We start from the raw sequence: 18,092 nt of genomic DNA, 5'->3' as shown, positions 1-18,092 counted from the left end.
GAAGAAATATAGGTGAATATATAAACCATAATAAACTACAGGAAATTACACCTTTAATTTGTGGGAATCACCTTCCTTGTGGCCAATGCCAATGGTGCATATATACTATATCAGGGGAAGCGTGGACTCATCCTAGCACAGGGGAAGTGTTTGTCACTAAGCATAATACTACTTGTAATTCTGATAATGTCATCTATGTAGTTCAGTGCCCTTGCCCCAAGCTGTATGTGGGTCGGACTACTCGCCCCATACGTGTTCGTTTAACGGAGCACAAATTTAGAGTTCACACTCACAACGAATCATCCCCTTTAGTCCGCCACTGGATAAGTTGTGGACATACTTTAAAAGATCTGAAATGGCGAGTTCTGGATCGCATTATAGTAGGGTGGGAGGGAGGTAACACTGTACGGAGGTTAAACCGTTGTGAACTCCGGTGGATGTTTAAATAAGATTCTATGTCACCTAAGGGGCTTAACGAATCATCAGATTGGCTAGCGCAAGTGGACCTTTAGTATGTGGCAGGTCCCTTTAATTCTGTGTTTAGCGTAGATGAGGTAGTTACTCCGGAAATGTCGTCATATAGGAGGGATTATTTAAATTCCAGAGTTAGGGTGCCGCGGGTTGCTTTGTGTGAGATCCGTCGGCTGTATGATGTGTACTTTAGAGTAGTAGGTAAGCAATTGTGATTGAAGCAGTGGGGGGTAATGTTTTTAGTCCCCCCTGAATACTTTTCCTATTTGAAAAATCAAGTTTTAATTGCATTGTTTCTTGGTTTTCAGTTTCCCCCAAGTCGCCTTGATAAAGAATTCGAAACGCGTTGGCGTTCGGGGGAATGAATGCAAGGCTGAAAGCTAAGTACTTTCAAATAATGAAATATGCACAATTATAGATTATAAAATAATAAGAATTGAAAAAAAACGAGGAGGAGGAGGTACCATGGGGCAAATGAAGAATTAATCCCTTCACAAACTATGCTGTTTGTAGGGCAGTCTGATACCCCTAAGGACCTCATATAGATATTATATTATATGCACATTAAGACTTTTTGCTGTGTATTGAGCTGACTCTGTGAATATTTGAGGGCTTGATTCAATGGGAAAGATCATCAAGGGGGAAAAGTCTATTCCTCAATAGTAAAGGCACACTGCAGGGTAAATGTTGTCCCCAGCTGGTGAATAGAGAGCAGTGGCCGGACCTGGTCCTGGAAACTGAGGTGCAACTGAGGTGCACATTAGATTAAGCACTTCAACAGGTCAGTGGCATGATTGGTGGGCGAGCACTATGTGTCCTGGGAGGACAAAGAGTCATCGTATAGCAGAGAAGGTAGGTAGTTTACAATACTTTACCAACAGGGGCACCAAAAGCAGCTGATACACCAGCAGCAGCTCCAGCTGAGACAAAATCTCGCTTTTCAGTGTCTCTGCGAAAGTATTCAAAGATCTATGAAACAAAAAAAAAATATTGAAGACACAGTGCAGGATCAAACATTTTAAGTATTCAAATTAAATATCATGCAAGAAGGATTATACTTGCAGGCAATTCTTACATTACCACTACAAAGAATAGTATCCCTTTCCATGGCTCAGTGCAGTCTCATTAAAACAAAAAAACAAACTGGACAAAACATACTATATGGCATTTTAAACTCCCATATCCCACAATAATGAAATGCAGGCATAAGACATTATAAGGGAGAGCTCTGAGATCCAGAGCTTTCAGGTCCTTCAGTAATGATAAGAAAGATTAGGACACCTATACCACGAAAATACATATGTACATACAGTATGACATATCTGTTTTATAAAAAGGCAACATATGCACCTAAGTGCATTTATTAAATAACTCCCATAAAATTGGTCCACCTATGTTGACATAGATATATGCATAATTTATAACCTACAAGCATATCTCGCAACTCTGTCTATCTGTGCTCCGGGAACGCTTACACTTGTTCACCATTAACATACTCGCTGCATGTTGGTAGAATGTACTTTTATAAGTACCTATTTTTATGGGTAAAATGCTGGTTAATCCTCAGAAAAACTATTTTCTAAATTATTTTCTAAAATGGGAGAACTCTTGAGTCCTACAGTAATTATAAGCAAGATTAGGTGCTTAGAAGAGAGTTCTCAGATTTTGTTAGTGACAGACATAGAAACATAGAAACATGATGGCAGATAAAGGCCAAATGGCCCATTCAGTCTGCCCATCTGCAGTAACCATTATCTCTTCCTCTATCTAAGAGATCCCACGCGCCTATCCCATACTTTCTTGAATTCAGACGGTCTCTGTCTCCACCATCTCTTCTGGGAGATTGTTCCACGCATCTACCATTCTTTCTGTAAAAAAGTATTTCCTTAGATTACTTTGAAGCCTATCACCTCTTAACTTCATCCTATGCCCTCTCATTCCAGAGCTTCCTTTCAACTGAAAGAGACTCATTTATGCCATGTAGGTATTTAAACGTCTACGGTATATATATATAGGTTGAGAGTTGTTTGCTTACATGCGTTTCTAGGAGTTTGGTGAGTGTATGGATGCTGGCTATAGGCCTGTAGTTTGAGGCCTTGGGGATTGGGGTAAGTGCAATTTAACCCATCTGGGGTGGGAGCTGGCTATGGTGAAGTAAGCCATTCAGGAGGTGAGTGAGCCAGGTTATGATGTGGTCTGGGGCATTTATCAAGGATTCTACTTCAAAAGGAAAGTTTTTAAAGGAGTTTATCAGTACAGTGCTCCCCCAGTCCACGATTTACAGTCCCGGTCATTCGCAGTATTTTCTGACTGAGAATGACAGGGCAGGAGAGGGCAGCTGGAGCGTTGGCGAGTGAAGAAAATCACTTGTGGTATGCTCTGACCGCCTCTTCCTGTATTAAAGTCGGGCCTCACCGTGTCAAAGCTGTATTCGTGGTTTTTCAACATTCACGGGGGTTCCTGGAACGGAACCCCCACGAATATCAGGGGAGTACTGTATCTGAATTTTCTAGTGGTGAAAATGTTCTCCAGATTTGGTCAGCAGTGCAAGGATCAGAGGTGGTTGGATTAAAGCTGGAGTGTTTGAAGCAGTTTCAACGTCTTGTACAGTCTTATCTTGCTGAGAAAATGGTCATCAAAATCTTTTCAGCTAGGCCTAGGTCGGGGGGTGTGGTGTGGGGGGAGGGTCATGGTATGTAGTAAACAAAATATTTTTTTTGACACTGAAGTTATCATTTTCAATTTCATGGGCATAGTAGGCATTTTTGTGCCTTAGCAATGTTGTGTTTGCATTTGTTGATCGCAGCCCTCCATACAGCTTTGTGTTTAGGTAGATTATTTTTTTTGCCATTTCTGCTCAAGCCTGCGGCAGGATTGTTTTTTCTGCTTTTAAGGTGGCAATGAACCAAGGAAAGACTTTAGTCGCTTTTGTGTTGCGGTAGTGTAGAGGGGCTTGTATGTTCAGTGTGTGTTCAATTGCTTTGTCCCAGGTAGTCAGCATTGTGAGGATGTTGTTTGGAGTTGGGTCTAACATTACAAGCATCTTGTTACAAAACTGAGCAGTTTCAATTTTGCCTCTCGATAAAGAGTTATTGCTGGAGATCTAATAAGGGGTGCCCTGTCCTTGCTTAGGTGGAGATTGAAGAATAGTTGGTAGTGGTCTGACTGGAGACCAGTCAGTGTCTGAGGTGAGGTTGGAAGGGTTGGAGGCAATTATGTCAAGTGTATGTCCCTTTTCTTGTGTGGGGGCCTGAGGATTTTAGATCTAGGTCGGTGTCACTGAGGAAGGTTTTTGGTCTGCAGGCAGAGACATTGTCTTGTAGGTCTAAAGTGATTCAAGAAAAGGTTGGATAAGTTCCTGCTGGAACAGATCATACGCAAGTAATGCTAGACTCAAATAGATCACTGGTCTTTGACCTAAGGGCTGCCGCGTGAGCGGACTGCTAGGCACGATGGACCACTGGTCTGACCCAGCAGCGGCAAATCTTATGTTCTTATGTCGCCTAAAACCAAGTTAGGTTTGAGATCATTTCTTGTAGCTTTGTGTCATTGGCTGATCATGGTCCAAGAGAGTAGTAGACTAGTAAAATGCCAATACTGCTGGAATGGTCGTTGGCTTTGTCATCTAATTTGCATGTCATGTATTCTATATTGAGCAGGATCGAGGAGTCAATTAACCCTTTCAGGACCAAGGGACATATTTGTCCCATAACTTTAAAATCCTATAAATGTTGATTGGGATAGTCTACAGTTCTAAATTTGATATGTACGGATTCCATATGATACTGCCTTTATGTAAACAAACTGGTTCCGACATTCATTCATTAGCGTCGTTGCCAGATTGACGAGAAGATTCACTTGCCACACTGTCCATAAGCCAGAAGTTTGATTTAAAAAAAAAAAAATAATGATATTTCACAAAAAAAATCAATTTTTTGGCATCTGCAAGCCCTTTTTACCATAAAAATGTCGTCAAAACCACAAAAATTGGCCTACGATCCTTATGGTCCTGAAAGGGTTAAGGTGATAAGAACATAAGAACATAAGAAATGGCTTTGCCGGATCAGACCATAGGTCCATCCAGTCCGGTGACCCGCACCCGCGGAGGCCAAGCCAGTTGTTCCCTTTTGAGAAACCTTGTTTACTCGTATCCCTCAATTTGATTTGCGAGAAGGTGTGCATCCAACTTGCCCTTGAATCCAGGAATGGTGGTCTCCATCACGACCTCCTCCGGGAGTGCGTTCCAAGCGTCCACCACTCGTTGTGTGAAGCAGAATTTCCTGATATTTGTCCTAGGCCTGGTGCCCCTCAGCTTCAATCCATGACCTCTTGTCCGAGTCACATTGGACAATGTGAATAATGATATTTCTTGCTCTATTTTGTTGAATCCTTTTAATATTTTAAAAGTCTCTATCATGTCCCCTCGCAGTCTTCTCTTCTCGAGGGTGAACAATCCCAGTTTTCCGAGGCGTTCTTTGTAGCTCAAGTTCTTGATACCTGTATCTAGCTTCGTGGCTCGTCTTTGCACCCTCTCCAGCAGGGTTATATCCTTCTTTAGGTAGGGAGACCAGTGTTGGACACAGTATTCCAAGTGTGGTCTGACCATTGCTCTGTAAAGCGGCATTATGATTGCCTCCGATCTACTCGTGATCCCCTTCTTTATCATGCCCAACATCCTGTTTGCTTTCTTTGCTGCCGCTGCGCATTGTGCTGATGGCTTCAGGGTCCTGTCTATCAGTACCCCCAGGTCCCTTTCTTGTTCGCTCTTGCCCAATGTTACACCTAACATTTTATATTCATGTTCCTTGTTTTTCTTACCCAGGTGCATCACTTTGCATTTGTCTATGTTGAACTTCATCTGCCATTTTTCTGCCCATTTCTCTAGCTGGTTCAAATCTCTCTGGAGTTCTTCTCTGTCCTTTTGTGACCCAACTACCCTACATAGTTTTGTGTCGTCTGCAAACTTGATTAAATTACTTGTTGTTTCTTCTTCCAGGTCGTTTATGAAGATATTGAACAAGATGGGCCCAAGGACTGAACCCTGGGGTACACCGCTCGTCACCTTTTCCCAGTCCGAGAACTTCCCATTTATGCCTACCCTCTGCAATCTGTTTTTCAGCCATTTGCCTATCCATCTTAGTATATCTCCTTCTATTCCATGGCTTTGTAGTTTCTTCAGAAGCCTTGCGTGTGGAACCTTGTCGAACGCTTTCTGGAAGTCCAAGTATATTATATCCACTGGTTCACTGTTATCGATTTGTTTGTTCACCTCCTCAAAAAATTGAAGTAAGTTTGTCAAACATGACTTCCCCTTCCTGAAGCCATGCTGACTAGTTCTCATCAGGTCATGGTTTTCCAGGTGTTGCACTATGCTATCCTTTATTATTGCTTCAACCATCTTCCCAGGAACCGACGTAAGACTCACAGGTCTATAGTTGCCCGGTTCTCCTCTCGATCCTTTTTTGAAGATTGGAGTGACATTCGCTATCTTCCAGTCATCTGGTATTCGCCCGGTTCTAATTGACAAGTTAGCTAGGGATTGTAAAAGTTCTCCGATTTCTACCTTAAGCTCCTTTAGCACTCTTGGGTGGATTCCATCTGGTCCAGGGGATTTGTCACTTCTTAGTTTGTCGATCTGATAGTATATCATGTCCAAATCCACATTCACTGTGGTTAGGCTATCCTCAATTTCTCCTTTGAATGCTTTCCCTGTTTCTGGCATTGATGCAGTGTCCTCCTTAGTAAAGACAGACGCAAAGAATGAGTTCAGCCTATCCGCAATCAGTTTGTCTTCCTTGATGCACCCTTTTCTTCCTTGGTCATCGAGAGGGCCCACTGCCTCCTTAGCTGGTTTTTTCCCTTTTATGTATCTAAAAAAGGGTTTGAAGTTTCTGGCTTCTTGCGCTATCTTTTCCTCATATGCTTTTTTAGCGTCTCTTACTGCCTTGTGACACTTCTTCTGGTTGACCTTGTGACTGTTCCAGGCCTCCGTTGTGTGTTCGCGTTTCCATTTTTTAAGAACATAAGAACTGCCATCTCCGGATCAGACCCATGGTCCATCGAGTCCGGCGATCCGCACACGCGGAGGCCCAGTCAGGTATACACCTGATGTAGTTTTAGTCACCCATATCCCTCTATGCCTCTCGTAAGGAGATGTGCATCTAATTTGCCTTTGAATCCCAGCACAGTGGATTCCTTAATAACCTCCTTTGGGAGAGCATTCCAGGCGTCTACCACTTGCTGCGTAAAACAGAACTTCCTGACATTTGTCCTGGACTTGTCCCCCCTTAGCTTCAAACCATGTCCTCTTGTCCGTGTCGCGTTGGACAATGTAAATAATTTATTTTCCTGCTCTATTTTATCGATGCCTTTCAGCATTTTGAACGTCTCGATCATGTCCCCTCGCAGCCTCCTCTTCTCAAGGGAGAACAGTCCCAGTTTCTTGAGTCGTTCCTCATATTCCAAGTTCTCCATACCTCTTATTAACTTCGTTGCTCGTCTCTGCACCCTCTCCAACAGTTTTATATCCTTCTTTAGGTTGGGAGACCAATGTTGGACACAGTATTCCAAGTGTGGTCTGACCATTGCTCTATAAAGCGGCATTATGACTTTCTCCGATCTACTCGTGATTCCTTTCTTTATCATGCCTAACATTCTGTTTGCTTTCTTTGCCGCTGCCGAGCATTGTGCCGACGGCTTCAGGGTCCTATCTATCAGTACACCCAGTTCCTTTTCTTGTTCGCTCTTACCCAGAGTTGCGCCTGACATTCTATACTCGTGTTCCTTATTCTTACTACCTAAATGCATTACTTTGCATTTCTCCACGTTGAACTTCATCTGCCATTGCTCTGCCCATTTCTCTAACTGATACAAGTCGCTCTGGAGTTCCTCGCTATCTTCCTGCGATCTGATTGCCCGGCATAGCTTTGTGTCATCTGCAAACTTAATGATCTCACTGGATATTCCGTCTTCCAGGTCATTGATATAAATATTAAATAGGATCGGCCCAAGCACTGAGCCCTGGGGCACACCACTAGTCACTTTCTCCCAGTCTGAGAACTTCCCATTTATGCCCACTCTCTGCTTTCTGTTTTCCAACCATTTGCCTATCCACCTTTGTATATCTCCCTCTATTCCATGGCTTTGTAGTTTCCTGAGAAGCCTTTCATGTGGAACTTTGTCGAATGCTTTCTGGAAGTCCAAATATATTATGTCCACCGGCATTCCACTATCAATTTGCTTGTTCACGGTCTCAAAAAATTGAAGTAAATTCGTTAAACATGATTTCCCTTTCCTGAACCCATGTTGACTAGGTTTCATCAAGTCGTGTGTATCTAGGTGCCGGACTATGCTATCCTTGATCAGTGCTTCAACCATCTTTCCAGGGACAGACGTAAGACTCACAGGTCTGTAGTTGCCCGGTTCCCCTCTCGATCCTTTTTTGAAAATTGGCGTGACATTCGCTATCTTCCAGTCCTCTGGTATCTGTCCAGTTCTGATTGTCAGATTGGCAAGTTTTTGCAATAGCTCTCCGATTTCAACCTTCAATTCCTTTAAAACTCTCGGGTGAATTCCATCCGGTCCAGGGGATTTGTCACTTTTAAGTTTGTCGATCTGGTAGTATATCTGGTCCAACTCCACTTCAACTGTGGTGAGGCTGTCTTCTATTACTCCACTAAACACTTTCACTGCTTCTGGTATTTTAGCGGTATCCTCCTCTGTAAAGACGGACGCAAAGAAGGAATTTAGTTTGTCTGCAATTTGTTTATCTTCCTTGATGTACCCTTTTCTTCCCTGGTCATCCAGGGGTCCCAACCGCCTCTTTTGCGGGTTTTTTTCCCTTTCACGTATCTAAGAAGGGTTTGAAGTTTTTGGCTTCTTGCGCTATTTTTTCCTCATAGTCCTTTTTGGCATCCCTCACCGCCTTGTGACATTTCTTTTGATCATCTTTATGTATTTTCCATGCTTCGGTTGTTTTCATGTGTTTCCATTTTTTGAAAGAGTCCTTCTTTTCTTTTATGGCTTCCCTCACCTGTCTGGTAAGCCATGCCGGTTCTCCCTTACCTTTTGTTCTCCCCTCTTTGGAGATCCTCGGAATGTGGAGATTTTGTGCTTCTGTGATAGTATTTTTCAGTAGGGACCATGCCTGGTCTACCGTTTCAAGTTTGTCCACCTTTTTCTTGAGTCGTTGTTTCACCATGGCTCTCATGCGATCGTATTTGCCCTTTTTAAAGTTAAAGGTTTTGGTTAAGGTTTTGGCACGTTTTCTATTCCCGATGTCAAGCTTAAAGTTGATCACATTGTGATCGCTCGTCCCCAGCGGTACCGTAACTTCTACTTCTTTTGTCGGTCCCGTGAGGCCATTTAGTACCAAGTCCAGGGTGGCGTTGCCTCTTGTCGGCTCTTTTACCATTTGTTCCAGGAAGCAATCCCCTAGCACCTCCAGGAACTTGGCCTCCTTGCCGCAGTTGGAGGTTCCTAGTTTCCAGTCTATCCTCGGGAAATTGAAGTCTCCCAATATTATTACATTGCCCGTCTTGCATTCTTGTTTGATTTCCTCTTATCACTTACTGCATCCTTCACCTCTTTAGTTAGCCAAGCTGGTTCTCCTTTGTTTTTATTTTTCCTTCCTTTGGATATCTGCGGAATGTAGAGATTCTGCGCTTCGGTGATGGTATTTTTTAGTAGGGACCATGCTTGATCGACTGTTCTGATTTTGGCTGCCTTTTTCTTGAGCCGTTTTTTAACCATGACTCTCATACTGTCGAATTTCCCTTTTCTGAAGTTAAAGGTTGTGGTTTGAGTCTTGGTACGTTTCTCCTTCCCAATGCCAATTTTAAAATTGATCATGCTGTGATCGCTCGTACCCAAGGGGACTGTGACCTCTACATTTGTTGTCCTTCCAGTTATGCCATTTAGGACCAAGTCCATGGTGGCGGTCCCTCTTGTCGGTTCTCCCACCATTTGTTCTAGGAAGCAGTCCCCTATCATTTCCAGGAACTTGGATTCCCTGCAGCAATTTGAGGTTCCCAGGTTCCAGTTTATCCCGGGAAAGTTGAAGTCTCCCATGATCGTTACATTACCTGCTCTACATTCATGGTTGATTTCCTCTATCATTTCTACGTCTGTTTCTTCCTTCTGTCCTGGTGGTCGATAATAGAGGCCAATTTTTGTGTCAGCCTCATTTTCTCTAGGAATCTTTATCCAGAGGGATTCCAATTTTCCTTTCCCATCTGTTTTCCCTTCTCTGATAGACTCTACTCCTTCTTGGACATACAGGGCAATACCTCCCCCTTTTTGCCCTATTCTATCTCTTCTGTATAGTTTGTATCCCTGTAGAACTGTGTCCCACTCATTTTCCTCGTTCCACCATGTTTCTGTTATTCCGATGATATCCAGTTCTTCTCGTCTTGCTAGTGTTTCGAGTTCTCCCATTTTGTTCTCCAGGCTTCTGGCATTTGTGTACATACATTTGAGCTCCCTTTGCGCATTTGTGTACATACAATTTAGTTCTCTTGGTGGTACCTTCTTGGATTTTTCAGTATTCACAACCCTTTTTGTATCCATTTGCGATCTATCTCTGTTACTTTTGATTTCAGCATGCTCTTCCCCTTTATCTGAGCTTGTAGTTTCTTCTTTGGGGTCTCCTGATGCCCGGGCCATCGACTGGTTGTCAACTGTCGGCTCTCCCCTGGCCTTTAGTTTAAAGCCCTCTCAATGGCCCTCTTCATGTTTTCAGCCAAAACTCTTGCCCCTTGCTTGGTGAGGTGTAGGCCGTCCTTTCTGTAGTATCTGCCACATCCCCAGAATGCTGTCCAGTTGCGCACGAAGTCGAATCCCTCCTCATCGCACCATCGTCTCATCCAGGCGTTGATTGTTCGCAGTTCATCCTGTCTCTTTTCATCCGCTCTCGGTACTGGGAGGATCTCCGAGAAGGCCACTTTCACCTCCCTGATCTTCAGTTTTCTTCCGAGTGAGCGGAGTTGATCCTTTAGTTCTTCCCTGTTGTACTTCCGTCCGCTCACATCGTTGGTTCCCACGTGGATAAGCACAGCAGTATCCTCTCCTTCTACGTTGTCTATGATCCTGCTGATCCTGCTGGCCACATCCTTCACTCTTGCACCAAGCAGGCAGGTGACCAGTCTATCTTCTCTCCCTCCTGCGATGTGACTGTCCACATTGCGTATGATGGAATCTCCAACGATGATACCTATCTTCTTTATTCGGGGGTTCTTAGGGGGTCGTAAGTCTGTATCCATGATGTATGCCCTGTCTTCTTCCTCTACCTCCACTTCGGCCTCCTCTTCCATTGTAGTAGTGCCTCCATCCTCATCGACTGGACCCTCTTTCATGGTTGTTTGGGCACAGATCTCCAATCCTGAGACCTCCACATGCTGCTGGTGGGCTTCCTCGATGAATCTCTCCAATTCCTCGATCACTTCGCTGGTATTGGACTCCCCTAGCAACTTCTCCTGCTTGCAGTTTTCTTCTTTCATGGCGAGGAGTTCTTCTAGTTCTATCGCAGTTCCTTCCAGCAGCCGGACTTGCTGTTTCAAGCTTTCCAGCTCCATGCATCGACTGCAAACATATGCCCTAGCCCCCGAGGGGAGGTAGTCATACATACTGCAGCCGGTGCAGAAGACTGGAAAGCTCATCTTCTGTCTTCCGCTGCCGATCATATCTAGTTCCCCTTCTAAGCTGTCTGTACTTTTGCCCAACCGGCTGTGCGTGTCTTGACCTCCTGTTAGCTGTCTTCCTGTTTCTTGTGAGATGTGCAGGTGCTTCTGAGTTTTCTGCGACTTCCTGGTCTCTGCGAGCTACTGAGTTTTCTGCGGCTGCTTGTTCTAAGTGTGTGTTGTGTGGCTAGGTAAGAACAAAAACGAGACTGTAACTTACGTTTTGGGGTTCTCTGTGTCAGCCTAGCTTCCTGACTCCTTGCTAAGGCTCCTTCGCAAAGGCGCTCTCGCTAAGGCGAGCGCCTTTTCCGCTTGCCTTCGCCGCGCGCCGAACGGTTGCACGCCGTTGGCTCTCCTCCTTGTAAGGGGGAGTCCGGGCGTGCTGGTGATGACGCGTCGGGGGTGGGCGGAGCTCCCTCTCGCCGCTACCCCACGCTGTTTTCTTCTGCTCTCCCTCTCTGTCCGCCTCCTGCTGCGGTCTCCTCGCCGGTGCCTGCTGACTCCTGCACCGGCCCAAAGTTGCTGCTCGAACACCGCGGTCTCCTCCTTGATGTTGAAGGAGCTTTTGTAGATTACAGCTCGGCCACCTCCTCGTTTCCTGGCCTGGGGGTTTGAATGATATTGTAGCCAGGGAGACACAGGTGGGTCAGTTCTGGGCTAGTTTTGTCCTTGAGCCAGGTTTCTGAGAAGAAGGTTAGGCCGAGATCCTTGGACATTATCAGTTCATTCAGTAGTTGTAGTTTGTTGACCACAGAATCTGGCATTGACATATATACATGGTATAGTGGTGGTTGTACTTTTTTTTTGCATGGTGTGGAGCTGTCTGGATGTGTTTCAAGATTGGGTGGGCAACAGTGTTAGGAGGTCTGGGTTTCTTTTTATAAGGTGGAATGTTGTTGGAGATAGTGAGTATGGGACTGTGGATTAGGATGGAGTGGTTGGTGTAGTATGGGTTTGATTGCCAGAGAATTTCATTACATCCTGATATGTGAGAGTTAGGAAACCACATGGAAAATGTTTTTTCAATGGATTGTGTGGGTTTGGCTGCTATGAGGCTTTTAAGGACTAAGAAGAGCATGAGTAATGTATGGAGATCCTTCATGGCTGTAATGAGAAGTCTGTGGTCTATGTAGCTTGTGTGGCCTTGAGGGGATAAGTTTGGCTTGGTAGCTGTGATTATATCTTGTAGTTGGGGAATTTTCAGTGATGGGTAGGGAGAAGTACTGTGTTCTGTAGGGCCAATTTCTCTTTTTGCTTGAGGGTGGACACTTAGATTGGATGATTATGGTGTAATGTTTCTTGTTCAGTCCTTCTCAGTCCACATGAAGAGCTGCACAACGGGCCCTTTGTCATGGGTCACTAGCAGAAGAGGCCTGCCTGCTCAACAGCCCTTTTAAAGAGCTGAAGAGGATCGCCAGTGGAGTGGGCGGGGCTTTCTGCCAAAGAGCAGAAGCAAAGTTCCGGTGCAGTGAGGGGGGACGACTTGGTCTCCCTTCCCCCTCACTGTCCAATGATGCAAAAAGACTACCACTAGGGTCACACTTGTTCCGAGGCCATAGAAAGAACATGAGCAACTGTAGATTGCTCACGTTCTCTGCTAGACACTGAGGAAATGCCTAGTAAGAGCCAGGGGTTGAAAGAGAGTAAAGCGGGGAGGCGTGGCTTGGCGCACGCACAAGATGGAGGTGTGATCAAGACGCTCCTCTAACCCAGGCAACAGCTTGATTATTTGAAAGTATTTTAAGCCTTTTTTTCTTCCCCACAGTAGTAGCGATCGATATAGGAAGATGTCAAGTACGCGTCAGGCAAAAATTGATACGGCTTTCACGACTGCAGGGACGGCGAAACGCGTCAAACATGATCATGTGATGCCGTCTAAAGCCCCACTTCATGAGAAAGTAACTGAAGAATTGGATAAAAAAGAGGTAATGGTGGAACTGCGAAACATATAAAAAATGCTTTAGGACAACGCAATTAAAATAAATGAAGTTAAGGAGGAGATCTTAAACATCAACAGACAGATGGAAGTCGCTAATCAACGAATGTCTCTATTGGAAAACAAAATGGATCAAATGGAGTTGAACACTGCCCAATGCAAAGCTGATAATAAAACTATTAAAGAAATGCAGAGACAATTAGAAGAATATGAGAATAGAAGAAGAAGAATTTGAAAATTATTGGCTTAGCTGAAGGTTTGGAAGGGGGGAATGATATTCAATTCTTGGAAAACTTATTACCTAAGCTACTACAGTTAAATTTTAAGCAACCCCTAGAAATAGAACGTGCACACCGGATTCCAAACAAACGGTCAGAAAGTCAAACAAGACCAATGCCTTTGATCTTCAAACTTTTGTGTTTCCAGCAGGCATAACATAGTAGATGACAGCAGATAAAGACCCAAATGGTCCATCCAGTCTGCCCAACCTGATTCAATTTAAATTTTTAATTTTTTCTTCTTAGCTATTTCTGGGCAAGAATCCAAAGCTTTACCCTGCACTGTGCTTGAGTTCCAACTGCTGAAATCTCTGTTAAGACTTACTCCAGCCCATCTACACCCTCCCAGCCATTGAAGCCCTCCCCAGCCCATCCTCCACCAAACGGCCATATACAGACACAGACTGTGCAAGTCTGCCCAGTACTGGCCTTAGTTCAATATTTAATATTATTTTCTGATTCTAAATCCTCTGTGTTCATCCCATGCTTCTTTGAACTCAGTCACAGTTTTATCTCCACCACCTCTCCAGACATTCCAGACATTCACTACCCTCTCCGTAAAGTAGAATTTCCTAACATTGCCTTTGAATCTATCACCCCTCAACCTCAAATTATGTCCTCTGGTTTTACCATTTTCCTTTCTCTGAAAAAGATTTTGGCAATTGCTATATTAAACTTGGACAAAGCGGACAAAAACCTGAATTATAAGGGCTCCAAGTTATTATTTGTGCCTGACTTCACAAAAAACACGACGAACATTAGAAAACAGTTCCTCATGTTAAGACCTCAAATGAGAGAAAAAGGACTTACTTACGGATTATACTATCTGGCAAAAATGAGAGTGACCAGTGGAAATAAGTCCTTATTTTTTGAAGACCCGGAAAAATTAAAAGATTTTTTGTCAAACAACAAGCCAATATCTATGTAAAAGAATTGGATTATTCATCATGGACAAAGGGATGTTTATTGGTTTCTGAACATGGATTTTGATCTGGAGGAGGGGACTTGAATGAGAAATGGAAAAGAATATGATTTTTGGAAGCAGCACGAAATATGGAGTGGAAAGACTAGAGACTTCAAGCACCATTGTTTCAAGAGGAGTTCAAAAAGAGGAAATCAAATGTTGCTGTTTTTGCCGGATTTTGTAAATAACACTGTGAACATACAAAAATAATTCCTCCAGTTAATAATAATAACTTTATTTTTGTATATCGCCATACCCAGGGAGTTCTAGGCGGTTAACATCAATTAAACAAAATTTAAAAGAGTTACAATTAATAAGATTTACAAACAACGAGGTCGTTGAGGTATGCATGAAGGGGTTGTAAAAGTCATTGAAGTTAGGTTTGTAGAGAGCAATAAGAAGGAGTAAAGTGAGAGTTCAGATCGTTGGTGGGAGGGGTGAGAGAAGTGGAAGAAGGGGGGGATTAGGGTTTCTGCCCGTGGAATAAATGAGTTTTGAGAAGTTTTCTGAAATCGAGGTAGGTGGGGGCCTCGAGTATAATTTGGGCTAGCCATGGGTTCTGTTTGGCCGCCTGGAAGGCGAAGGTTTTGTCGAAGAACCTTTTGAGGTGGCATAGTTTTGGGGAGGGGTAGGCGAAAAGGTTGATTCTACGGGAGTTCTTTTTGTTGCAGTTCAGGTTGTATACTGCCATACCCAGAGAGTTCTAGGCGGTTAACATCAATTAAACAAAATTTAAAAGAATTGCAATTAATAAGATTTACAAACAACGAGGTCGTTGAGGTATGCATGAAGGGGTTGTACAAGTCATTGGAGTTAGGTTGGTAGAGAGCAATAAGAAGGAGTAAAGTCATCAAATGAAAGAAAAGAGGCTCACATATGACTTATACTTCCTGGAAAAATGTGAGTGACAAATGGTGATAAATCCATATATTTTAAAGTTTGGAAAAGTTAAAAGACTTCTTGATAAATTCTGAGCCAATGTCTATTTGAATGGCCTAGACTTTACAATATTTTTGAGCATTTTAGACAAGTTAACTTAAAGAAGAGGATGGTCTATAAATAAAGGAAAAGACTAACATCTAACAATAAGATGTAAAAGAAAATGGATGAATTCAGTTATATTTAATAATCTAAAGATGAAAAGAGGAAAGGAAAAAAAAAAGAGATCTATTCAGCAGAATCTCTAGTTCGCTCCTTAATGAAAAGTTATTCATGTTCTGAAAATATCAACTTCAGTAAGAAAAATTATTTTAAATGCATCAGTCATGCTTAATGATAAACAATAAAAGAAGAGTTTATATGATGAATTTGGATTCAACAATTTTAACTGAACAATATCTGTTTTCTGAATATATTATTGAATGGAAAGATAGACTAATGTGTGTTGAAAATGTCTATGGAATAGTCAAAGGTGAAAAATGAGACAATATTTCTGCATTTTGGAATGGTCATGGTAAAACTTAAAATTATATACAAGAAAGTTAGGAAATTATGAATTAATTAATAGAAGTTGAATTCTTTTGAATGAAATTGTTGTATGGAGATGATTAATTAAATTTTCACTTATAGGATGTTAGAGGAGGAAAAAGAAAGGAAAAAAAAAAGTTCATTTGCTATATGTTGGAAAAATGAATTGTTTAATAGGAAAGATGACTCTTAGCTTTGATTTTAAAGGTTATATAAATTCTAACTTGGATTATATTGAGTAAGATTTTATTATATGACAAGTAGTAAATTGATTTTATGTCAATGTTATAAATTAATAGTCATGTAAAACATGGAATGGTTTTTAGTTGAAAGTTTTAGAGCTGATTGAGACTATTGTCTTGATAATAAGGATTATATATAGATTGTTTCTTCTATTGTAATTGGTAGTACAACATTTATGGTAATGGTAAGATATAATTTGGTAAATTTGAGTTAATTGGAAAAGTTTAAAATGGGTTTTATGAAAAACTTCTTTAATATAAATATTTAGGATTACATTATTGCGGGGAAATTATTGCAGGATTACTTGATTTATAGTGTATTAAAGAATAAATCTATTACTTTAAATATTGTAAAAGGAAAGATGTGATGAAGTTGCCTGGGGGGGTATTGTGATTACTAATCCTATGTGTGTTCCAAGGCAATCAATTTATATAGGGGGTGGGGAGGGAGAAGGGAGGAGGGTTTCTTCAAATTCCGGGAGAGAAGGATAGAGAATGAAGGGATTGAAGAGGATCATTTTATTTTTTCAATGGTTATAAACTGTGTAATGGTGTCTAATTTGGTGTCTAATCATATTAAATTAAATAGATTTAAATATTATTGTTGGATTATATACATGGAAATAGATAGAGATTAAAATATTTTCATTGAATGTCAATGGCCTTAACCATCAAATAAAAAGGAAAAAAATGTTAGCTTTCCTAAAGCAACAAAATGCTGATCTGTATTTTATTCAGGAGACGCACCTATCAATGATGGAATCAAGAAACTGGGAGGGGGTTGGGTATGTCAAAATTTTTTTGCCCCTGCAGTTGGCAAGAAAGCTGGCGTTGCTATATTAATAAATAAAAAATGTACAGCTAATTTTCAGTTGATTGATTCGGATCCTTTGGGTAGGTGGGTACATGTAAAAATGAGCATGGGAAATACCCTGGATTTGTTCAATGTATATGCCCCAAGTACGAATCAAATCAAATTTTTTAAGAATCTACAACAACTATTACTCCCACTGGCTGCTTCTAATTTAATAGTAGCTGGAGATTTCAATGCTGTAATGGGTCCATTAATGGATAAAAAACCAAGTAAAATTATGAAGTCACTAGGGTTAGATAAGAACATAAGAGTTGCCTCCGCTGGGTCAGACCAGACTATAGGCCTATCTCGTTAATTAATGTTGATGGAAAACTTTTAGCTAAAATATTGGCTTTACGATTGGCTAAGGCTCTCCCTTTTATTATTGATATGCACCAAACAGGATTTGTTGCTAAGAGACATTCTTCTAACAATACTAGATTGGCTTTTCATATGTTAAATTTAACAAAAGACATGAATGATCCGGCTTTCTCTGTCTCTGATCGAGTTGAATGGACTTACCGGTATATGTATCAGGCATTAAATTGGTTTGGTATAGTTTCAGGATTTATACAAATGATTCAGACGTTGTATAGCTCCCTTGCTGCAAGGTTATACATTAATAATAATTTATCAGAGCGTTTTATCTTGCGGAGGGGGGTTAGACGAGGTTGTCCATTATCACCTTTGCTTCTTGATATTGTATTAGAACCCTTGTTATTAGCCACTCAAAAAGCAAAGGGGATACAAGGTATTCCTCGTACAGATTAGGAATATAAAATCTCAGCATATGCAGATGATATATTGCTTTATTTGAGAAATCCAGAAATTACCATTCCATGCTTGCTTGAATTGATAAAGAAATTTGGAAAATTTTCAGGATATAAGATAAATTGGAGCAAGTCAGAAATTCTTCCACTTAATGTACATTGTACTAAAGGTTTATTTGATTCATTCTCATTTGTATGGAAAGAAGATGGTTTAAAATATTTAGGTATTAGAATAAAAAATACACTAGAAGACACAATGAAAGAGAATGAGAAAATTTTATTTAAAAAAAGTAACAGAAATGTGTGAGCAATGGAATCCTTTACATCTTTCTTGGTGGGGGAGAATTCAAACTATTAAAATGATGATATTGCCTGTGGTTTGATATCAAATCAGTATGATACCAGTTTTTTTTCAGGGGTCCTTTTATAAAAAGT

General features: G+C 41.6%; 1 protein-coding gene across 2 annotated transcripts in view; it reads right to left on the bottom strand.

The window, feature by feature from the left end:
- Positions 1-18,092, bottom strand: part of CLCN7 (chloride voltage-gated channel 7) — a 279,608-nt gene that overhangs the window by 133,137 nt on the left and 128,379 nt on the right. For both annotated transcript variants that reach the window (XM_033914321.1, XM_033914322.1), the window contains one exon: positions 1,347-1,440. In XM_033914321.1, the coding sequence (XP_033770212.1) occupies positions 1,347-1,440 (94 nt within the window). The remainder of the gene's footprint in view (positions 1-1,346; positions 1,441-18,092) is intronic.

This window comes from Geotrypetes seraphini, chromosome 11, assembly GCF_902459505.1.
Source record: "Geotrypetes seraphini chromosome 11, aGeoSer1.1, whole genome shotgun sequence".
NCBI lineage: Eukaryota > Metazoa > Chordata > Amphibia > Gymnophiona > Dermophiidae > Geotrypetes > Geotrypetes seraphini.
This window is presented reverse-complemented; position numbering and strand designations above follow the sequence as displayed.